The sequence below is a fragment of the Tachysurus fulvidraco genome, chromosome 21 (genome assembly GCF_022655615.1).
Source record: "Tachysurus fulvidraco isolate hzauxx_2018 chromosome 21, HZAU_PFXX_2.0, whole genome shotgun sequence".
Classification (NCBI taxonomy): domain Eukaryota; kingdom Metazoa; phylum Chordata; class Actinopteri; order Siluriformes; family Bagridae; genus Tachysurus; species Tachysurus fulvidraco.
In genome coordinates, this window is record NC_062538.1 from 13,277,881 (window position 1) to 13,296,509 (window position 18,629).

The following is an 18,629-nucleotide window of genomic DNA, read 5'->3' on the forward strand; positions in this document are numbered from 1 at the left end:
TGACTTGTATTTGATGTCACATATTTGTTTCATTTACATTCTTTCAATACCACAACAGATGTCCTAACCAGAGCGATGTACGATAGATCATTTTTCTCAGGTTTCGGTGCTTTTATGCTTTGTGATATTCTGTTTGTTGACTGTTACCTGTTTTTAGAGGATGCATAGTATTGTGCTATTAACACGGTTTGTTAGATTAACACTGTTTTGATTTGTGCTGTGTATTGTCTGATATTGTGATTAGTACTATTAACGATACGGCACTTTTTTATAGTTTTATATATAAGATATGTAATTATCATCCTCAACAACCACTTATGCCAGTGACAGTGAACAGGCCCAAGGTGACAGAGGACAGGAACGGGTGAGCTCAAGATAAACCTCAAGGCCCAGTAAACTCATGGAGAGAGTGAAATGAGAGGTGCAAAGGAGGTTCTGGCCAACATTAATGCTTGTGACAACTGTAGCTATCTATTTGTTTTTTATTATACTGAGACTAAAAAATACCCAGTGTTTCATTTTACTACATACGAATAACATGTCTGAATGCGCTTACATTACATTACAGGTGCAATATTCGTTATTCAAACGGTGGAAGCGTTTAGTTCGGTTTGGCGTATGCGAATATGTATACACAACATTACTAAATGATTAAATTAAAATGATTAAAACCTGACTGAACGTTGCGCGTGCGCAATGAAAACACAAGCAATAGTATTTGTGTTGATAATCGGGTTTTGCCTCAAGTAAAGTAGTCCAACTGCATCTGTGACGTCAGCTATTCAAATAAACCTCCCTGGCACACACTCCTTAGTAGACAGGAAGTGATTCTCTTTGAGTTGTTTGTTTTGATTCCAACCAGCAAAAGCATTACATTGCCAGACGTATAAACACAGGGTTTTTTTTTTGTTTGTTTGTCTGTTAGTTTTTTTTATATATATATATTTAAGAGTTAATTGTCAGTATTGAAAGTTTTACACGAGAAGTTAACCTGCGAGATTCTGGCAATATTTGACGGCGGTAGCTGGTCTCGATAGAGAACATTGTTTCGCAGAACTACTGCTTTGGAAATTCAGCAAACAAGGGCAAACACCTATTTTATTTTAAACGGTACAGGCATTCGTGCCAGGTTTAACACTCCCTTGTTTGTAACCTTTAACTATTACCAAGTTTTTGTACACGACACTAAATAGTGAAATGCGTAGGTAGGGACAGAAAAATCAGTAATCAACAGTGTAGTGAAAATTTTTTGGAAATTCCCTTTTTGTAAAGCTTCAAGGGACGAGGATTTTTAGTTTTGCTGTAAATATCGGAGCTCCATACAGTATGTCTGCTGAAAGAACAATTTTCAATGGATTTTTTACTACATCAAGCGTTTAATCGCCCGACCTCATGACGGCAGATATAAGGTACGTGATCATCTCTCAACAACAACAAACCCGCTGCCATCAAATGAAACTAACTTCCGATGTTGAAATATGACATATAGATGTGTTCGTATTTAAGTCTCTGATTGTTTAATATAAGATGAATATAATCGATAGACTGCCACCACATTTAGATTGGTAGCAGTTGTGTAGAAAACTTGTGCGTTCACCCCTTAAGTGAAAATGTCCAATTTGGGACGTCAATTGCTGCGTGTTGAATTATTTGGAGGGGACAGCAATTTACACTGTTATACAAGCTCTACACTCACTACTGTACACAGTACAGTACGCTGTACTGTAGCACAGTGTCATTTCTTCAGTGTTGTCACATGAAAAAATATAAAATATTTACAAAAATGTGAGGGGTGTACTCACTTCTGTGAAATACTGTATATGCATAAATTACTACAGTTTATCAGAGTAATAATTAAATGAATATTTTGACTTATAGTGGCACTACAACTAAAAAGAACTGTGTCATTCAAGAACCCTGGCATTTAACCTCAGGGCAAACACAGTAACAGAAATACCAAGGACCCCTTTAAAACAGAGCTTTCATCCAAAGACTTTCACATTACAAAACCTTACAAAAGTAACACATGTAGTCCCCTCTGAAAGTATTGGAATGACAAGGCCAGTTCTTAAGTTTTTGCTATATATTGAAGACACTTTATATAGAGGCCATACTACATAATGTAAACAATTTATCAGCAATAAGACTTGGAAGGCCAGACTGGAATAAGCAAAAAAAATAAATTCAAAGATGAGCTACAAAAGTTCTGGAACCTCTAGCTAAAGTATAGGAAAGACCACTGCATGGAGAAAGGAAGGATCTACTCATGACCCAAAACATACAAGGTCATTGGTCAAGAATGGATTGTCATGCCTTTTTTGTGTGTGTCTCCACTCCTAATAGTATATTCAGTTTTAAAATTTTAAAAAGGTGTGTTTTTGTGAGCTTTTTATCACCAACCATGATAGTTAAATCCAATTCTTGTTATAATTATTATTAATTATATTTGTCAATACTCAAAATAAGTCAGTGGTAAGTGCTACTCCAGATTGTTGCTTCAGGATTATGTAAAACCAAGGCTAAACAACTACTGGGGTGTAACTGATGTGAGTTTTTTCCAATATAGGTTTGTTTTAAGTGTTGGGAGGGGACTTTGCCATAAGCAGTAATTCTATAAAACTAATAAGTAACTCTACTGAATGCTTTGTGCATACTTGTAATAGATAAAAATGTTTTTAGGATTAGTGGTGGTAAGTGGTGTTTTTTTTTATAGGACTCGGACCCTTTTGAGATGTGCCTAAAGCTGTATTGTCAGTGTTTCTGAATTCCCTACAGCCGGTTGGGTGACATTGTTTTTGCCAGTTAAAAAAAAAACCAAGATAAAAAAAATCCATGAATGAGAAAATACATTTCTATAAAGGACATAATGCTTGACAAAACAATTAAGTACCTTTTGTTAAGCTTTATTTTATTTGACATTAAGTACACTTGTCAAAAGTCAATCACATGGTGAGTTTATTCTTTCTTTCTTCCTACTTTTATTTGTTCATCAGACATCTCCAGTTAGACTCTGTGATACTAAGGAGATCTGAAGTCTATGATCCTTACACCAATACAACATTTGTTTGACTGTATATTACAATCACACCCCCAGTGTCACCCATATGAGGATGGGTCCCCCTTGAGTCTGGTTTCTTCCTTTACCAATTTAAGGGAGTTTTTCCTTGCCACTGCTGCCTGAGTCACCTCAGACTTGCTCATAGGGGGATAAATACATACAGATTGTGAACTATTTATATCTAATAATAATAATCTTGAATTTTTATTCTGTTAATTCTTTTTCTTTTATTACTCCTTATGTTTACCTTCTGCTCTATGTTTACGTTCTGTAAAGCTGCTTTGAGACAATGTCTATTGTAAAAAGCGCTATACAAATAAACTTGAATTGAATTGAATTATTCATGATGTTTCAGTATGTGAAAGCACACTGCTTTCCTGTGCTAATTTTTGCTCATTCAATTCTGAGTCTGTTGTTTTAGTTGGGCCTTCATTTTCTGAATATAGTCCTTCTCTGCATATTGTAACAATATATATAATATTGTGTGTATATATACAATATATACAGTGTACATTATATATATATATGAGTGTGTGTGTGTGTGTGTGTGTGTGTGTGTGTGTGTGTGTGTGTGTGTGTGTGTGAGACTCAAGAGCTGCTCTCTTATTTTTCTTTTCTCTCTACAGCTCTGGCAATTATCTGGATGAGATAAGAGAATGTGAATGCATACATTTGAAACCATCAGAAATGACTGTGGTGAGTGAATTCATCTGTCTGTAATGAATCATTTCTAAATAATGTGTATTATGTTATTGGTGCAATTTGGTGCCAGTCTAATCTAATAACACCCAAAACATTTTCATCTACTGCCCATTTCATATAATTTAAATTAAATCATTAAATCTTCTAAGAACAAATGGGCAAGACCTTATTGATAAATGGTTATTATTTTAATGAAAGTGGTCATTTTTGTTTCCATTTTGCTCATTTACATCTGTCTTTTATCTTTAATTTGAAATTATATGGAATCTACTGAATGTCAGAAATATACAATATAAATTATACAATATAATAAACAATTATACTATACAATATAATAAACAAATTAATTTACAACAATCTAATGTTTAAGGGAGATGTGTTGTTCTGATAAGAGTTAAGGTTTTAACACATAATTTGGTAACAGTTTCTTTGTTTAGAAATCTGCTCAGCTCAGGTGTTTGCTGCTTTTTTTTTTTTAACTGTTACTCGCTTCTAAAATATTCCTTCAGTAGAAATGGAGTTGTTGCACCTTTAAAAATCCAAATAATGACTAGAAATACAATTGTGAAAATGAAAGAGGAGTGCAGTGATGGTCCTTGCTGATTAACATTCTTAGAAATATAGAGTACAGCCAGCAAAAAGGGCTTTGCAAGTTTAGTATTGGTTGATGTATTTTTCCTCTCTCGTTCAACCGTAGTATCCACTTTTTAAAACCAGTGCTAAGTTTATGTCTTTCATTAGTGACACCTGGCTGTTAATTACTTACTTAATGATTGGGCAAGTAGAAAGAGTGCATATATTTTTCCCAACTGCTTTCCTCCATTCAGCTCTACGCTGATTTCTACAAAAAACTAGCCTCAGTATGGAGTTGTTTGGGGAAGGCTCAGGAGACAAAGAGTGAGACACAGAAACAGGAGAGAAACACCCAGTTACCTTAGGGACTCTCCCTCCCTGAGAGCTTTTGACATCAGAAACATTAGATGTAAACCTCCAATAAACCTCCAGCTAGCCTCACCCTTATACCTTTTTTCCTTACACCCTTTTTGGTCTTGGGTCTCAGGAAGGCTTTCAATTACTTGTGTCTTGTCAATTTAGGGACACACTTGCCATTTATCTCCGGGCCCAGCTCCTTCATCTTGGGAACTACTGTCTTCAGAGCCACAGGAACACATCATCTCATGGTTCATGGTGATTAAGCAGGGTTTTTCCTGGGTCAAAATTGGTCTTCGTTGGTGGCTGACTGACATGGTCATCTACACACAGCAAAGAGTACCCTAGTACTCGCAAGTTAAATTAAAAAAAAAAATACAAAGAAACAGTTTGTGATTTTTTTTCTTATTCTATTTATTCATGAAAAAACGATCACTGTCAGGCTAGATAGTAAAAGAAAGCGATTAGAACTTATTTTACATGTAAACATCATGGATACCAAAGTATATTTGAAATGTCAAAGGTGTCACAATGTATCTATTTACAAATATCACAGCCTGCAGATGAACATTTAACTCGTCTATTTTTATTAACACTGTAGAACCTTTTTACAAGATCTCTGTAGTCAACTTCATCCTGATGGGGCCCATCTACAGCCACCTTGCAGCATACGTCTAAATGTTGGCCCTTTTTCATTTTAGTATAATCATATCAATTAAAAAGTAGCATTAAAAACGTAGCGTTAAAAGGTGTAATAGTCTAATATTTTATAAAAATAGCAACAAGCTAGCAACAGCTTGCTTTGTGCTTTGATCTAGTTTCATCTCACTCCAGTCTAACTTTAAACTAAATGATTTTATAGGTAATTTACTACACATTGTCATAGGCCTATACATACTGTGGATTATTAAGGTTAAATTTTACTCAACACTCTTGCTAAATGGGGTAAGCACACTTACTTTCTCATTTCAGATGTGTATGTTCTTCTAAGAAGTAATGATTTGTTATACACCAATTCAGACACTGATGGGCAGACCAATTGCTTTAACCATTCATTACAATGAATTGGCTCAAAGGAGTCATTGGGTCGCGAATCGGACTTGTTGTGTGGGAATGTTGTGAAGCGGACATGTTGTGTGGGAATCCTGGCTGTTATGACATCGCGAAAGATTTGTCAACACACACACACCGCGGGGGTGGGGCACTGTGCTCGTTCTCTCTGTCACTCTGTCAGTAGCCTGCTTCACTCACAAAACACAATTACAGATGAAATAAGGCTTTGGCGGGACAAAAAATCTTTTTGGCGGTCGCCAAAAAATTTTCATTGCAGGAAAAACCCTGATTGAGGTGGTATATTTTACCTGCATTGTCTTTATCTATTCCTCCTGACTTCACCAACTTGCCAGTTGACCTCAGTGGGCCTTTGCAACATCAAGTAATTTAGAGCTTGAGATGGGTAGTACCTTATGTTATGCATTTCAGATGTAAATTCTTACAGCTTAATACCCCTTCTGTACAGTAAGAAGTGTCATTCTTGTTAATCATGACTCATGCAAAGGCATTCACCAGTACAGTAATTTGAATGTTAAAAAAAAACCCTGTGGAATCCTATGGGACATATCATACTCCAAAATCGGAGGCACTTATCCAAATTCTGAGCACAAACTGATATTCATGAATATCACCCAACATGCACTTTTCAAAACTTTTCGCATCAAATCTGGCTTAGGTGGACTGATGTGTAGTCCCTTAAATAATCACTGGTATGTGGCATGTCCATGCTTAATTAGGCAAGGTGTGAGGCACATCAGGAATCCAGAACAGAGTTCCTACCTTTGAGAAAAACTTGTGACATCTGTATAAGAGACTGCAAATAAGTGATCCTCTGCCAGCTGAATGGCTTCATCTAGGGATCCACACAGGCTGTTGGCACTATACCCACTCCACTGTTCTTGTCAGGAGTCAAGCAATGAATTACACCAGTACCACAAGTTCTGCATGTCCCTTCTTCAGCATCAACTGCCGATGACAGGAGTCTTTCAATTATTGCAGCAACTGGAAGCATCTGCAGTGGTCCTCTGGACAACCCACTCCAGGATTGCCCCTTAACACTTGAATACTCCAGCTGTGTCTCTGATGGCAGCTGCTGGGCAGCAACCTGGACTTCCCCTAATGACAAAGGAGGAGTTGTATTAATGGGCTCCTGTTGTAGAATTGGAGTCTTCCAGGACCTAGGTTTTGACACCACTGTGTATGTGTGTTTGTGTGTATTATAGTGCTCTCATATGCTGTGATTCAGCTCCCGCTTCCTCTTTTACCCAAGTAATTTCAGCTAGCAGAGATACTGATTTGTGGCCAAAAAGTTTAAGAACTGCTGCTCCAATGTATTACAGTCAGAATCATATATCATACCGTATTTTCCGGACTATAACCCGCAACTTCTTTCCCCACGCTCTGAACCTTGCAGCTTAAACAATGACGTGGCTAATATATGGATTCTTAACTTTTTTAATTAAAAAAAAACACATTATGTGACATGCTCAGATTTTTGGTGGCATGAAGCTTTCATTAGACCAATGAAATTGCAGAACGGGTTAAAGGTAGGGTCTCCGATGTCGGGACCACAAACTAAAAATCAAAACAAACGTGTAGCCAATGAGCAGAAAGAGGCAGGTTTTGTCAGTATGCGGCGGAGAGAGTGTTCAGCCTGCAGCTTATAGACATGTGCGGCTTATTTATGTTCAAAATAATTTTTTTTTTTTAAATTCAGCGGCTGAGGCTTGTATTCAGGTGCGCTCAATAGTGCGGAAATTAGGGCATGTTTGGTTGTTTGGCCAGGAATCAGAAGTGCTTGCTGACACTGCTGCCTTGCAGGTGGAGAACATGAGCAATGACAAGAACAGTGATTTGATACAGCATGCACAGCAAAACAATCATAACCTACAAGTGGTACAAGATCCAATCACAGATTCTCAGGAACCATGTATCTCACTCTTGGCAAGTCTCCAGCACTTATTGTTCACAAATAAGTAGAGCAATTTTTTTGCTTTGCTCCACCACACAATTGTATGCACACACTTGTACAAACTTTGAGAAAGAGAGGGAGTGAATATGATGTGACACCATGATGTGATATCATTTGGAAACCAAGAGGCCAAATCCCCTTTGTCTTTGATCAATGGAATAGAATACCTATGCACAGTAAATCTATTTTGCAATATTGTGATATGTCAAAAATCATATTGTCTTTAAAGTTATAATGGTATTGCTGCATAAACCATGTTAGCAAAATGGACCCTTAACAAGGCATTATAATGGGGCCACTAGTTTTTGCCCATGTTTATATACGGATGTTTAATACATTTAGAGTATTAATGGGATATCATCTAGTTGCAACATTTTTTCCACAGTTCATAACTTTGAGAGGTTTTTAATTGTTCATTATTGAAAATGTGTTGATCTAGTATTACAGTATAGATACTGGGACAAAAGAAGTGCAAAAGGAGATAAGCACAATGCATTTTATTCATTTTTGTTTGCAAGCCATTTGCGCACACGAGTTCTAGGACCAAAGTTAACCTCTAACAAGCTTATGGAAAGGTCAAAGTGTGGAGTAAGAAAGGATCTGCTTATTATCCAAAACACAGGCATATTATTAAAGCACCAGCATGGCTGCCTATGGAAAGAGCTCACAAAGAGCTTTATTTGGATGATTGTAGAGAACTGAAACATTACTCATCAAATTTGAAAAAATAAACTAATTTGAAATGGAATTTCTGGTGATTATTATTAATAATAATAATAATAATAATAATAATAATAATATAATACATTTTATTTAAAGGCACCTTTCTAAACACTCAAGGTCATCGTACAAAAGAAGAAGAAAAACAACAACAACAAAAATAGTTATAAAATAGTTACATAGAAATACAAATTGGACCAACATTACAAATCATGATGTAGAATAAGCTAAACTAAACAGATAAGTTTTAAGCTGAGATGTAAATGATGAAAGAGAATCAATATTACGGAGTTCAGATGGAAGTGAGTTCCAGAGCTGAGGTGCAGAGTAACTGAAAGCTCTGTTCCCCATAGTTACAAGACGGACAGAGGGAACAATGAAATGAGTGGAAGAAGAAGACCTAAGAGTGCGAGTTGGTTTTGGAGTATGAAGAAGATCAAGAAGATATGAGGGTGCAAGATTGTGGATAGCTTTAAATGTTAGAAGAAGAATTTTATACTTGATACGAAAATGAATGGGAAAGATGACACCAAGATGACACCAAGACTCTTAACCTGAGATGAGGGAGCTATGAGAGATTCATCAATGCAAATAAGAAAATTTGAAAATTTGTTAAACAAAGTTTTTGTGCCTATAATGAGAAATTCTGTTTTATTACTATTTAGTTTAAGAAAGTTAGCTGAAAACCATGATTTTATGTCAATGAGACAATCAGAAAGAGCAGATGGAGGGAGTTTGGAATGTAGTTTTGTGCAAAGGTAGAGCTGGGTGTCATCAGCATAGCAATGAAACTTAACCTGATGTTTATGAAAAATATGTCCAAGGGGTAAAAGGTAAGTAATAAATAACAAAGGGCCAAGGACATAGCCCTGGGGAACACCAGAGGTAATGGAAACTACAGAAGAGGTGAATGATTTTAGTTGAACAAACTGTGTGCGATCAGAGAGATATGAATGAAACCATTTCAGAGGCGTGTTGGTGATGCCAATAGTGGAAAGCCTGTCTAAAAGAATATCGTGGGAAATTGTATCAAAAGCTGCACTCAGATCAAGGCGAAGGAGGATGGATAGTAAACCAGAATCATCTGCTATAAGCAAATCATTTGTGACTTTTAATAGAGCTGTTTCAGTGCTATGAAATGGGCGAAAACCAGATTGGAATTGTTCATATAGATTATTGCCAGACAAATGGATATGAATTTGAGCAGCAACTTTTTCCAAAATTTTTGAAATAAAAGGAAGATTAGAAATAGGACGAAAATGATTAAGGTTGTTGGTGTCCAAACCTGGTTACTTTAGATTTGGAGTTACAGCAGCTGTTTTGAAAAGACAAGGAACAACTGCAGTGGTAAGGGAAGAATAAATAATATCCATAATAAATTGGGACAGAGAGGAAGCAGTAGCCTTAACAAGGACAGTTTTTAAAGGATCAAGAACACAGGTTGAAGATTTAGATTGATAAATAAGTTTTAAGATATCATCAATTGAGGGCAGAATAAACTCAGAGAACAGTTGTGCAGGAACAGGTAAAACTGAGACACATGGAGTAGAAACAGAAGTGGCCATAATGATTCTGATGTGAAGTATTGCAGAAATCAGATGAGTACAAATGAGAGGGAAGTGAGTCGAGGGGTGTTGTAAAATTTTTCAATAAGGAAAAAAGAACCCTTGTATTCCCTTCATTAGAACCAATTAAGCCAGAATAGTATGTAGATTTAGCTTTAGCAATAGTGTCTTTATAGTGAGACATATGTTCTGAATACATTTCCTTGTGGACAGAAAGGCCAGTTCTTCAAAAAGTCTCTCAAGCTGTCGTCCTTTTGCTTTTAATTGCCTGAGACAAGGAGGGAACCAGGGTGCAGTAACAGTAAACGAAACAGTCCTAGTCTTAACTGGAGCAAAAGTATTCAACAAATTATGGAGACTATTATTGTACTGAGAGACCAAATTATCTGGAGTGGAACAGCTGTCAGCCCTAGGAAGACTTGCAATGCTTAGACAAGTTGTCCAAATTAATGTCCTTGATTTTCCGGAATGATATCATATGTGAAGATTTTGATTTGAAAAGTGGAAGATCAACATTAAAGGACAGTAACAGATGATCAGTACATGGAAAAAAGTCATACCTGAACAACAGATTAAATCCAAAGTATGCCCTTTAGTATGCGTGGGAAAATTCACGTTGCTGCAGTCCGAAGCTATCCAGACAAGATGTAAATTCTTTAGCAAGGTTGTTGTGAACACCATCCACGTGAATATTGAAATCCCCCACAAGAATTATATTTGGTGAAAGAGTAGTTATTTCATTCAAAAAAGCAGCAAAGTCAGGGATAAAATCCTTGTTAAATTTTGGTGGTCGATATACAGTGCTGATAATAGTTGGAGTAGATCCAGAGAGCCGACAAAATGCAGCCTCAAATGAGTGGGAGACAGAAACATTCACTGACATCCGTCTCCACTTCTCACAGTAGATTATCGCCAGACCTCCTCCTCAACCAGAATCACGTGGTTGAGAGATGTAAACAAACCCTGGTGGAATGGCGTCATTGAGTGCAATAAAGTCATTTTGTTGCTGCCATGTTTCGGTCAAACAGAGAAAATCAATCTTGCGATTTGCAAGAAGATCCTGCACAAGATGCCCTTTACTCGTAAGAGAGCGGATGTTAAGAAGACCGAAACTGACAGTGCTGTTGTTGCTTGGTCTGGTAGCCGAGTTAGCCAGGTTCGCCAGTACACGCTGACTGGCGCGGCGACCGGCGTTCCTTGGTGGGCGTAGAACAGCTGACGAAAGTGACTTTATATCACTTGATTTATTAAACCAGAAGTTCCGCCGAGAGCCACAATGGATATATTTCCGCCTTGGCAGATATAAGATGTCCGGATAAGCAAGCAGTACAGGAGGTGTTGAATCATATAAACACGGACGGAAACTCAAAAGTTCAGCAGCAGAGTATTGAAACAGTACTGCGGACTGTACAAGATGCAGTACAGTCCAGGCAAGTACAAGTCATAAGCAATAGATCCTCATTGTAGTCTATGCAGTGTATATGATGTTAATTATTGTTATCGGGGAGAGCAGCAGCAGCCAAGACACGCCAGCGTTCACTCAGACCCGCCTGTCTTCTTGTCTTGTGTCTCACACTCAATGTTCTAAATGTTCATACATTTCCGTTTTTGTCAAGTATATTTTACAGTCTTCCAAATCACACTAAATGGAAGATAAAACAGACTGTTTGTTTATTTTGCATTAGGAAAATGGAAATTCTTTTATAGTATTAATTAAATCAGTTAAAGCCACCTGTTCTTTGTGTGGAAAATAGGGCTGTTCCAGCAGCCAGTGCTCACCAACCACCAAAGAGGCTGATGCACAGATGAACTACTCTCTGTGGTTGTGGTCTTTAGAAAGCTCCATGTGCTGAGTTGTGATTGGCTGGCATGGAAATGAATGATGTCTCTCTTTTTTTTGCAATAGAGGTAAAGTAACTGAGTCACAGAAATAGGTTTCACTTCACATTTCTACAATGAAAATAAAAAATTATTTACATTAACATTGTACAGTGTAATTTATATTAACTGGCTAATAGGTGATTTCATACTGCTGCTTCTGCCACAACCCAGAAAGTGTGTAGAAACAGTGCAAGACATATACATTAATCTGCCAAGCTTTTAGCTGTTTTCCCCTGTCTGCTTTCTCTTTTGTTTATCATCAATGAATATGCTCCCCCTACTGACATGAAGAAGACAGCCAATAGCTCTAATGCACTCCCCCCACCCTGGTGCTCCTAACAGTGTACACCCTACTCAGATGATGTCATTCTTTTTCTGCTAAGCTCCCCTCCCTCTCTCTCACTCTCCTAGTTAGATATGTGTTATTGCTGGTGGATAAAATCGATAGGAATATTTCCTGGGGGATCTACTGGGGCGTTGCAACCAGGGATGGGTACATCAGCTTTGGAGGTGGATACACACACATCAGATTTGCTGCTTTTCAAAGAGGGTAGTATGTGTGCTGTCTGTTTCTTTGCAAAGAGAAGAAGAGGATAAAGCTGGATTTCAATGATTGAATGTCTGAAATTTCAACAAGCAGGTTTTTTTTGGACCAGTAACATATTTCTTTCTTTTTCTTCACTACAGTATGGAGCAGCACAGCTGATCTTTAATGACTTGATATGCAATTACTGCAATGATTTAGAAACATGTTGGATTTGACTCTCTTCACGGGGGAAATAAGAAAAAACATCTGAAGTATTTTAAGTTTCAGGAAAGATATATTTGATGATATTCGTTTTTTTTTTTTACTCTTTGTTTATTGCAAATGGTGTGATAGGAAGATGGTTTAGGGTTGTTGCTCATTTCTCTCAAATTAATGAAAGTGGAAAGTTTTTCTCTTGCATCTTGGGAAATGGCCTTTCTTGTGCGTTGCTATGCCAACTGCCTGCAACCGTGGTCCTCCAAAGTAAGTGATGTAATCCTTCAGTAGACAGCCCTGTCATGTTCTATTGAATGTTGTGTGTGTGCACCTAGCGAACCGGCAATTATGTATTCATTGATAGAGACTGCAAGGCACTTTTGTACGTTGCTCTGGATAAGGGCTCCTGCCAAATGCCAATAAATAAATGCAAGTAAATGCCATAAATGAAAAAAAAAGCCATAAATGAAAATGCAAGTGTGTGCATGCATGCTTAGTTGTGTTCAGTGGCTCTTATTTTCATTATTTATTTATCAAACCTTTAAAAAATAAAATTAACATAAAGACATGGACACAGGGGTCACAGGGACCAAGATGGTACCCTTGTTTGCACTCTTGCTTATATTTTTGAAGGAACTAAATAACCTTTATCACTTTCCTCACAATTTCATTCCTTCAATGTATACCTATGTAGATCTTTTGTTACTGTAGTTGTTATATGCTTTCCTTTATACAGTGTTTTGCTCACTAAAAGAAATATAGCCTAGAATTAGAATGAAAATTATAAATAAGTTAAACAAAAAACATACAGCTGAAAGAATGAAATCATGATATCTGCAGTATCAGCTCAAACATTATCCCATTTTGTTGTTTGATATACTGCATTTAAAAGCAAGATACGCCTGCATGAAATGAAGACTTGTTTTGACAAGCATATTATTGTGCATATACGTAAATGATGTGTATATTATTGTACATTCAACATGTTTCCTCTAAATGGGAATAATAAATCCCTTTTGATTAATGAAATGTCACAATGTGTTGTAAATGTATAAATAGTTTTTGGAGCCAATCAAAGAATTTTAATCGTATTATACCTATCTGTTATTATCTATTTTATTCCTTGTTAAATTTTCATCTAATATGAAAAAGACTATGTCCTATAAAATGTCTTACATTGGGTCCCATTTATTGAACTGGAAAGGCAGTGGATATACTGAGAATTATATGAGCATTTACACAAGAAATGTAGTGCTCATGAAAATCACCTGAAACATTTGTTCTACTTATACTTAAGTGTACATAACTTTAACTGTGGCCAATTTGAGAATTTTTCCCCCTAATTTGATGATTGCCTGATTTAGACTGCATGGCTGTACATGCATTTAACTTTGTGGCACCAGTTTGGGAAAGGCTATGTTTTGGACCTGGACTTAAAAACTTGGACTTAAAGGACCCTTGAATGATAATAAAGCACAAGAAAGTTGAAGATCATGTTCAAAAGGAAACCTTGAACCAAAAGCCATCTTAGCATATCAAGCACTTGAATCTGGCAAAGAAAGTGAATGTTGTTTGAACCTGCTCTTATGGTTAAGTCTACCTGAGGTGATTGCTCTTCAAATATCACAGCGATATTTTATAAATTACATCTTCTGTTGTTGTTATTATTATTTCAATCAAAAGGATTAGCTCTAGTCATATTGTATGGGTTAGACTACATCTGCTCAAACATAAAATTACAAACATGTATCACAATATAAAAAAAATTGGAACAATATAAAATATTAAAAAGCTCTTTGTAAGCTCCTTTTCCCCATAGATATACAGTGGTGGGAAAGTGTTGGCCCCCTTCCTGATTTTGTATTTTTTTGCATGTTCACAATTTATATCTTAATAATAAAATCCTTCATTTAAAACCTGCATGTTGTGTTTACTTGTTATCTTTGGCTAATATTTCAATTTATTTGATGATCCGAAACATTAAAGTGTGACAAACATGCAAAAAATACAAAATCAGGAAGGGGGCCAACACTTTCACACCGCTGTATATGTCTGCCGTAAGTTGCAACCTGTGTCTATGGAAGAAGAGGTCCTGGTACTCGATGAATGTGGATTGCTTCAGCTCAGACTTCATATAGACGGGAAGATTGAAGGAACTGTACGTGCCCTGGATAGTTTTAAAATCAGCCATATTTCTCTTATACTGAAGGCAATGGCTTAGGGTCATTTGATCTTTTTGGACATTAGGACATTTGAATTTTCCTTGCACTTGTATATCATGTCAGTATCCATGGTGCATCTGCAGAAGTTCCATGGCTCTTTGAATCCCCATGTTGGTCTTTGAGATGGGATGAGAGCCGAGAGAATAATAATCAAAGAGCAGATTAAAAAAAATAAAAACTGACACATATTACATTCAACAAGCCAAAAACTCTGGAATTTGAGCTTTTCTGTTAATATGTTCTTTTCTAATCCTCTGAGATGGTTTGCCAGAGTTTTGGTTATGATTCTGCTGGATGTAAAAACAGGAATCCATCCAGCTTCAGCGAAATAAAGTCCTGTTTGGATCAAAGAAAAAATAATTTAAAAAACATAAAAATTCGTGAAAAAAGCATGGAAAAAATTTTAAATGTTAACCATAAATACTGTTAAATGTCAAACAGAACTGACCTGGTTAATCAAGAAAACCACAGATAATCAGCAATAAAAGTCCAAAAAGAAGTCTTGAAGCAAACAAACAATGACAAATGAGACTCAATCTTTTGAAGGTCTTAGTGGGACAGTGGAGAATTCTCAGTCTTCAGAACAAAAGAAATGGCAACAGCAACCAAAGACAAGCCAGCAAAAATCGGAAAACCATATATATTCACAGTCTGATCACATTAGATACTAAGATTATGCTAGACAACCTGAGTTATTGCTTGACTTTTCATGGAAAACCTACAATGAATTGTGTGGAAGTGGGCACTTCTTCCTGATTCTCATGTCTACAAGATTAGATCTCCAACAAAAACTCAGAAAAGTCAACTGTTACAATTTTCAAACAATACGTCTTGAAAACTTCAAGGCAATCAACATCCAGTTAAGAGATTCACCAATACTCTCATTGAAAGGAAAAGAAACTGTCCATAAGGGCCTTTTTACACCTGGTCACTTCATGTGTTTTCTCTGATCCGATAGTTATCTGATTTGTTAAAACTGTTCAATTTACATTAGGCCACATAAATGTGTCTTGGCGAATCAGATACTTTATACTCCCACCCAATATGCAAATATATTTTACCTAATTTCCGAGGTATTTGAAATGGGAACACGCTTTGGTGCATGCGGTTGCTACAAAAAACAGCATTTACTCTTTGTACTCTCTGTAAATGCGGCAGCAGTGCGTTTTAAGACCCAACGAGACACCTGGGTGAAAGATCGGAGTCTGCACTGGTGGGAAAACATAATTGTTTCTGGCGCAATGCACGACTCGCGAGTCACCTGCAAGTGACGTACTTCCGTTTGGGAGGAGTATAGCGCTGACGTATGTGGCTTGAACAACCACATTCATTTACACTTGTCCAGTTTCATCTGAAATGCGTCCCAGACCACCTCCTGAAGTGGTTTGAGCGATCAAATTTATATCCGTCTCAAACCCGTTTCGGAGGGCATTTACACCTGGTCTTTTTAAGATCGGATAGCTATCCGATCACAGAAAACGCATGAAGTGACCAGCTGTAAAAACCCCTTTAGACATCATTAAAGCCACATTGCTGATCTAATTTTTGGTTCAATGATAACTGTAAAATGGCAATTAAAATCCAAAAAAAAAACTGAGTTTTTAATAGATATAAAACTACAGAGAATCTTAAAGAATGAAAGTGTTTTGAGTGCAAGCATGCAGAATTACTTATGAGGAAAAAAATGGGGACCAGAAATTTAGCATATTAAACATCAAGGCAATCATCATACAATCAGCTCTTTTACAATGGATGTACTTTTGAGAGCTTTAGCAGTAATCAATTATCCTTGTGGAAAGAATGGGGAACAACTGTCTTCTGTGGATACTTGAGGCTGGACAAAAGAAATAGTGATTGCCAATGTGGTTTCAGAAGAACAAAAAAGTACACTGGATCACCTTATGAGGTTGGAATCATATGTACAAAGATCAGAGTAACTTCATTCCAGAATAGAATTTTGAAATGTGTTACATACAATATGCAGTTAAACTTAAGGCAAACCTAAGCAATACAGCTTACCAGTCAGTTTTACATCTTAAACATCTTCACATATTTGAAATCAAACCCAGATACATCAAACTTTTTTGGGATTTGGATAAAGCCTCATCTAGAAAACATGGGCATGAATTTAGACAGTTTGACCCAGCTACCGCTCTGTCCTATATGTCCTTTGACCTAACCAAAATGTCACACCGATCTCTCATATTCCTCACATGTCTAAGCTAAGGGGTAGAGTGGATAGAGGAAAAAACTCTTTCTTAAAAAACATCCAAGCTGAATTAAATCAGCAGAACCATGCAGCAAAATGATCTTATCAGACAAATTCCAAAAGGTATGTTTGGTGCAAAAAAATTATATAAAAAGTAAATACCCATGGTGCACATAGCTTTTGTTGGCAGCATCATGGTTTAGAAAAACAACACAAATTAATAAGAACATAGCAGTGGTATGTCAGCTAGGACAATTAACTACCATTTGGAAGTTCCTTAATCCTCAACTGCTCAGTTTTACTAAGTCTTGCTGGATAAAGGTGTTTGCCAAATGCTGTAAATATAAATAACATAGCAGTCTGGTGATATCAGTGTGCCACCAGCTTGATATTATTCAGGCAAGAGTGTGTGCCGGAGCTCCACAGGGATGCATTATTGCTACCTGATTAGCTAAACTTTGCTTGGTTTATGGCAATTAACACCTTCCCCATAGTGAAACTATCTGTAGACTGCAACAACTGCACAGTAAAACCATCATTGTGACTGATGTTATTATATCTCTCAGGAAGGTCAACTAATGCAAGATGCCAGGTCCTGATGCCGACTATGGCAATGCCCACAATGCTCCACTATCTAGTGGAGGTTTTCAAAGATACCTTTAATCTCACCCTAAGACTGTCTATGCTTTCCACTAGGGATGTCCCGATCTAGTTTTTTTGCCCTCGAGTCAGAGTCATTTGATTTTGAGTATCTGCCGATACCGATTCCCAATCCAATACTTCTATAACACATTAAAAAAGAATAAAGAAGTGTGAATAAACAGATCCAGGATGTTCCTTATTTTTTATTTAATTCACCTTATTTTAACATTCAACAACATCTGTTAACAAACAAAGCACTTCTGTGAGGTAGTACAGAGCCACACCTCCTTCATTAAGACTGACAAGTACAGAGCCACACCTCCTTCACTAAGACTGACAAGTACAGAGCCACACCTCCTTCACTAAGACCGACGACTACAGAGGCCACACCTCCTTTACTGAGACTGACAACTACATTTACATTTACAGCATTTGCCAGACGCCCTTATCCAGAGTGACGTACATAAGACTACAGAGGCCACACCTCCTCTACCAAAATTGACAAGTACAGAGGCCACACTTCCTTTACTTTATAATACCTCCAGACCGCAGACATACTCGCGGTTTCCGCTTCAATCTGCTTCTGTGTTCTACTTTTAACCAATAGCGTCTCTGCAACAAAATGATGTCATGCCGCACGCGCTGCTGTTTCTGTGTAGAGTCAAAGGGTCTAACTCTGTGCCACCGCATAACTATAGATGTGTTAAAAATAATGAGAATATATTTACATATATATCCGAGTCCTGATCGGGAGGTAACATCCGATTCTGATCGAGTCTGAAACCACGTGATCAGGCCCGACATCCCTACTTTCCACATGCTTTAAGTTGCATTTCCTAAGATATATGCAGTCACATGTCTTCAATCATGAAGTGCTTAGCGTGACTAGTCAAAAACTGTTTGTCAGTAATGATATATTCATTATTGGCAATT

At 37.0% G+C, this 18,629-nt stretch overlaps 1 protein-coding gene across 11 annotated transcripts in view; it reads left to right on the forward strand.

The window, feature by feature from the left end:
- Positions 1-800: 800 nt before the first annotated feature.
- The window catches only part of rapgef6 (Rap guanine nucleotide exchange factor (GEF) 6), a 51,364-nt gene continuing 33,535 nt past the window's right edge, over positions 801-18,629 (forward strand). For 3 of the 11 annotated variants that reach the window (XM_047805576.1, XM_047805575.1, XM_047805577.1), the window contains exon 1: positions 7,549-7,687. In XM_047805576.1, the coding sequence (XP_047661532.1) occupies positions 7,574-7,687 (114 nt within the window). In that variant the 5' untranslated portion in view covers positions 7,549-7,573. Of the gene's footprint in view, positions 1,410-3,684; positions 3,755-4,855; positions 4,949-7,546; positions 7,688-12,229; positions 12,891-18,629 lie in introns of those variants that run through there. The other 8 variants (XM_027139909.2, XM_027139911.2, XM_047805573.1 and 5 more) reach the window with 5 other exon arrangements.